General features: G+C 30.3%; 1 protein-coding gene and 1 long non-coding RNA gene across 2 annotated transcripts in view; one reads left to right on the plus strand and one right to left on the minus strand.

Moving 5' to 3' along the window:
* The window catches only part of LOC106690545 (uncharacterized), a 1,115-nt gene extending 405 nt beyond the window's left edge, over nucleotides 1–710 (minus strand). Inside the window, exon 1 of the long non-coding RNA XR_010844492.1 lies at nucleotides 563–710. This is a non-coding gene — a long non-coding RNA (uncharacterized lncRNA). The remainder of the gene's footprint in view (nucleotides 1–562) is intronic.
* A 3,710-nt stretch (nucleotides 711–4,420) lies between these two features.
* LOC106690546 (vitellogenin-2) overlaps nucleotides 4,421–6,535 on the plus strand; it is a 14,258-nt gene continuing 12,143 nt past the window's right edge. Inside the window, exon 1 of the mRNA XM_067051345.1 lies at nucleotides 4,421–4,532. Coding sequence (XP_066907446.1) covers nucleotides 4,436–4,532 — 97 coding nt within the window. The 5' untranslated portion in view covers nucleotides 4,421–4,435. The remainder of the gene's footprint in view (nucleotides 4,533–6,535) is intronic.

Consider the following 6,535-nt stretch of genomic DNA (forward strand, 5'->3'; position numbering starts at 1 on the left):
TATTTTTATTTCTCCTTTGACCGCAACCCTGACCATCTCCCTATATATTATCCTGATAATTAACATGTATGCTCTAAAGACACATTATTTATAGTGCATATTATTTTAGGTGAATACCTAAAAAGATCAATTGATACTGTACACCTTTTACTGGTTGACTTTGTAATGTAATTGGGTAACAGAGATTAGAAAAGTTGTGGATTGCTTGGAAATGTTTGACCCGACATTATTCAATGATCGGGTAAGTATCAAATTAGAGTGACTGAGGAGTGATCTTAGAAAAATATAGGGAATTCGTGAAGGGTAAAGACCTCTTGTTATTACGAGAAACGACCTATAACCCGGTTCGGCTTGTCTATGTTACGGTAGGGCTTTCATTGGTCCTCAATACACAATTCATAACTCACATGTTTTAAAATTATTTGTGGCATACGCAATTTTTTTTCGTGGGAGAGGGAAAGGGGCAAGGATTTAATAAAAAGAAGGCAATTATTACTCAAAACTACAAAATTACTGGAACTTACTCTTATTACTCGATACAAAATAATAAACTAATACAAACCTTGGGTTGGTATGTACGTCTTATTTATTCATACATTTTAGGGGGAAGGAGAAGTAAACATTCCCTTGATGATTGATCCCGCGAGAACGCACTGGAAATAATTGAAGAATTCTTGGTAATACTAAAGAAACGTTTTTGCTTTTTATTTTATTTATTGACAGGAATTTAAATTATTTTGATGAGTAGTCGTCAACATAATTTGAAATCATCTTGAGTATAAAGTTTATATTATAAATAAATAAAATAAAATCATTTTTAATTTTTGTTGTTATATTTTGAGAAAGTGGTATTCGCTTGCGCACCACTGGAATACCTTTGGGGCACCACGGGTGATGAGCGATCTTAAGTTCAGAGAAGAAGAGATGTAATTTAATTAAAGAAGTAATATCAATAGTTAACGCCACTGGAGCTTGGTTTGTACACAAGTACCGCCACCTTATTTCATAGAATAAAATAAATACTAATTATTCTTTATTTTAGTTTTATGACCAATGATAAATTGAGAGGATTCGATTTTCTTATTCTTATTTGTAATTTTAATTAAGAAACATTTAAGAGTGACTTTTAGTTTATCAATAATAGATTTAAAAAAAATATCATTATTCTCAAAAATATCTGCTTATATTTATGACACGTGGAAGATAAATTCAACCGCTCAGCACTGATAATTTAGCCAGAGGTCGGCTAAGGCTACCGATAGCAAAACCATTGACAAATCAAATTTTATAAAAAACTTCATTAAATCTTACACTCGATTCATTAAATTATGGCTTACTATTTAACAGGAAAATTGGCCCCAAGACAGATATATTTCGATAAGGCCTGAAATCGTTTTAAAATAAAAGAATATCTTGAACACATGCTATATTGTATTTATAATGTTGACGTCATTTGGCTGAATCGAACAAAAATATTACCAGAATATACAAAGTGTTATAAGAATATCAATATCTACAAAAAACTATTTAGGTGGACAGAGGTGTGTAGCTCAACACCTTAACATGGAAACGTCATCAAATACTGCTGCATGAAGAATTTCATTGAAAGATTGGACCTCGTATTATTATGATAATAAAGGAGGTTTTTGTGAATCAGTATTGCTTACAACATATCAAACAAGATAAATTAATATGCCTCAAATACACTGAAATGAATATCGATTCCGTGGATTTTTTTTTCTAAAAAAACAAGTCACAGATGTACCCCCGTCCTCTCAGAAAATTCCTTTTCCGCAACTGGGTTCGAGAAATTGAATCAATGACGCAGTACGTTACTGGCCTATTATATTTCCTTAAAAAAATTTCTTGGTTCCTTCGTTCTGGTTTAATGCCGTAAAACTTTGCTAATCATAAACGCCATTTATTTTTTTATATATTTAGTGTTATATTTGCATTATTATTTTATTTTTATTTTCGTGTTTATTCTATGCGACCTTAAATAAAAAATTTAAATCCTAATTTTTCAGTTTAAACCTTTTCCAAGTCAAATGTAACCTTTTCCATATCTATTATAACCTAATCGGACTTATAATTAAATAATAATTATATTTTCTTTTTTTATTAATTAAATGAAATTATGTCAGATTCAGTACTGACTTTTCACATAATTTCAGCATATTCATCCCACATTTTTTCATTTATTAGATAATCTATATGTTAAGTGCTAGCAGATATAAAATCAATGAAAAATAAAATTACCATAAATACTACAGTAAATTCGGAAATAGAATCCTGGACAACCTAATAAACTATAACTATACCAAAGTATTCTACCAAACTAATATAAAAATATAATGTTGATATTGTCAACTGTGGCAATCCAATGAAGGATGATTAAATGAATCAAACACATTCACCCCTCTAAAACATAAATATACAATTATTTAATAAGCACTTAAAAATATTTAAATAAACAACTATAATTTAATCCTATATCTGGTTGTAACCATTGGTAGTACAATTGCCTATTAGGACTCAAATTAAACCTGGAATGTACTATACATTAATCATTAAGTTGTTTACCCTTCGTAGGAATAGTAGTTTTTATTTTTGTCCAAACACCTAGAAATTAATTTATTTTAGTTCATATCATGAAAATACTATTACTAAAATACAATTATTAAGAAATACTATTACTTCGTTGCAGTAGTATTAAATTTGAGTGCTGGCAGAAACCTGTTTTACTAATGGTTTCTGAGATATATTTTTTCATAATTCAAAAACTTAGTTCGAACAATTAGTTATCAACACTTTGTGAATATATTTTGGCAAATATCTTAAAAACTACTATTCTTATAAAGTTAAACTTTGTAAATTGCTTTATAGTACATTAAAATATTTTTGATTTGAGTGCTGTCAGACATCTGTACGTCTAAGGGTTCCTGAGATATTTATTTCTCAAATTAAATTTACTAATTACTTATTTTTTACTATTTATTTATGAAATGTTACTTTTTAAAAAAGTATATCTCGGAAACTATTGAACGTAAACAGTTCTATTAGAGCTTATATTTTAGCAAATTTAATCTATTTTAGTTGAGGTGTAGATAGTTGAGCGTAGATTAATGCTTGAAGAAGTTTGTCGGGGGATGCGGTCAGCAAAGAACAACATAAATAAACAAAACCATATTTATTTATTTTATGGCGACGTTTCGACCTGAGTTTCAGGTCTTCATCAGGGCTATAGAACAAAAGAGATGTTGTTGTTATCTCTTTTGTTCTATAGCCCTGATGAAGACCTGAAACTCAGGTCGAAACGTCGCCATAAAATAAATAAATATGGTTTGACTTTGGTTTATTGGTAAATAAATGACTGATGCCAGAGATGAAGTGGGCGTGGGCAATGTACAAATAGTATGCAATGATGAAGTATTGGAAACTGTGGACTTCTATACCTATCTTGGAACAATTTTCAATAAATCTGGCAAAATAGACCAAGAAATGTCCAATAGGATGAATAAAGAAAATAGTATTTACTACTAGATATGCAATACTATTGTGGGAAAGAGATAGGTAGGAAGGTAAGGATATCAAGCTCCATATCTTTAAAGCAATATATCTTCCAACACTATTATATGGCAGTGAAAGTTGGGTCACCCAAGACAAGCACATGAGCAGGATTACGGCTGCTGAAATGCGAAGTATATTGGGCAAAACTAGGAGAGATAGGATAAAGAATGAAATAATACGAGAAGAACTTCAGATCCCCTTAGTAAAATCAGTGATTGAACACCGACAGCTCCGATGGTATGGAGATGTCTGTGGAATGGGAGAAGACAGAGCGCCAAGAAAATGTATGGAGTCGAGGCCGACTGGTAAGAGACCACGAGACAGACCTAGAAGGAGCTATATGGAACCTATCCAACGACTTGGCCTGGAAAGAGGAAAAACGCTGGTGAGCTAAAGATGGACTAAACATGGACCGAGATCTGTGGACCAAAAGGTTAGAGGCTCCTCCACGCTGGACCACCATTGTTTGTTCTACCTAACTATACTTGGTAGGCTCATCAATTTTTACTAGTTTTTAGGTCTATACATAGTTTTTATTCGAGTGAAATAATTGAATTTTCCCCCTCTTGTAGTATTAGCACCTCCTCACTACATTTACGACTGGAAGTACCCCGGGGATTGACTTCCTTTTTTGCAATTTTTAGTTTAATCGTTGGACCTTATTACACTACTATAACATTAACGATGGCATATTAAATAGGTAGTTAAAATTATTTTACATTAATAATATAAAACATTGAATGGTCGAAATACCATTGATATAAATCGTTAGAAAAAAAGCAAGATAAATTTTTAGCTGTTATATTTAAAAGAATAGCTAACGGTGCTGGCTGCAGTGAGGAAAGTGCTGAGCTGCAAATTTGCCATGTATAAATATCAGGCAACTACTGCACACTGTCACTCTACTCTGGGACTGTTGCATTCTAGGATGCTGTGGTCTTCGGCTCTTCTCTTGGTCTTTAGTAAGCTGTACTTTGTTTATACATAGCAATTTACATCTTTAAATATTCATTCATAGAGTTATAGTAGCGTTAATACCCGTAATTTAAATCAGACATGTTTAGGTAAACTATAAACCAACACTAAATTAAAATAAACATTTATTTAATAAAGAGGCAATTACAAGAACATTTATAAGTTGAATACTTAAATTGATAATGTAACTAATTGAAAAAAAAAAAAGAAAAGGTTTCACACTTAAAAAGTTTAGGTTGTGAAAAATAATGTAGGTGATGCAGGTAATTAATTAGATATGGTAAGGCGTGTTGGTTATGTACATGGGTTAGATTTTACTTGTATTTTGCTTTATATTAAATTGATTGATATTAAACTTTTTCACCCCACTTGCATATTCCATGTATATACTCACAGCTTGTTCATAAAAACCTATCGCTTTTCTTTTGTTTATAATATAGTTATTAATTAGTTTTTTGTGTGTGGGTTATATACTACAAAAAATAGAGTTCATTATTCTTATATTTGAGGCATTTGGTCTTAAAAAATGGCAACTGATCAATTAAAGTCTTTATTATCACCAACATTTTTTTATTATACCATCGCGTACATATCGCTAGTCCGGAAGAACAATTCCGCAACCATAAACTTTGTGAAATTGACTTTATTGTGTTAGCGAGCTCAAAAATACATTTACTAGATGTTTACTAATCGATATAATTGTACTTAGGAACTTCCTCCCTCGGTGCTTATTATTTATTACAATTAAGTAGACTTAACAAACATTTCGTAAAAGCGTTTTTGAACTTGCCAACACAATTAAGTCAATTTCACAAAGTTCATATTTGCATAATTGTTCTCTCGGACTAGCGCTATGTATGCAATGATATAATGAAAAATTATGAAATCAGCCTTAAAAATGTTAGTGATCATAAAGACTTTAATTAATAAAAAATAAATCAGTTACCATTTTTTTACAGAAATAAGGAGCTAGTTGGACTCAATTTCCGTAGAATACAACCAACACACACACACAAAAATTAATTAATTTAAGTATTCAATATGTTTTCCGAAAAGTTGGCATTGCTTTGGTAAAACTCGTCTAGCCCTTGGCGAGGTATCCCATTCAACCTTACCCTTCCGATTGTTTTCTCTGTAATAAGGCGTATTGATGCGTATATTGTAAACAAAAGAAAATCTATAAGTTTTTATGAACAAGCTGTGAGTATATGCATGGATTTGCAAGAGGAATGAAAAAGTTATTAATTTAATATAAAGAAAAATAATAACCAACATGCTATGACATATGTAATTGGCTGTAACATCTTCTTTATTTTTTACGACCTAAACTTTTGAAATGTGAAACCTTTTTTTCAATTAGTTACTCAGTAACAATACCAATACCAGTTATTATAGTCAAATATTTAATAAACGCAATTTAAAGAGTTCAGTATTCCAAAAATGTTTAAGAAAGGGGAAAACTTCCAAGAACACTTCCGAGATGACAAGTAACTTAAAAAGTCCAGTCCAAATCTTTCATTAATCTAATAACTCGAATCTTTTAGAACTCGAGGACAGCAAGGTGTGCCCGAACTTAATTAATTTTAATATATATCTAACAAATTCTATATTTATTTATTACATCTACTTTCTCTTTTAGCTAAATATATTTATTTATTACTTTCTACTTTTAACTTAATATTTTTATTTATTCTATTTTAGTTTTTTAAAAATAATATATTATAAATGGGGCGTCCGTTAATAATACCCGTATAAATATAATAATACCCGCATTGGGTATTATGTATATTTAATATATATTTTCTTACAATATATATATTCTTTTATACTTTAACTTAAATTTATTTGTGTGACTGATGGAAGCAAAAAGGGAGAAAATTTTGTAGAATTGAAACATTAGGCAAATTAAACATACTTTAAAAGCAATAAAAAGCTGGAAAAATGTGTAAGGAAAGAAATAATAAAAAGGAAAAAAAATAAATCGTGTATC

This window comes from Halyomorpha halys, unplaced genomic scaffold (assembly GCF_000696795.3).
Source record: "Halyomorpha halys isolate HHAL.00 unplaced genomic scaffold, Hhal_1.1 Scaffold1755.1, whole genome shotgun sequence".
NCBI lineage: Eukaryota > Metazoa > Arthropoda > Insecta > Hemiptera > Pentatomidae > Halyomorpha > Halyomorpha halys.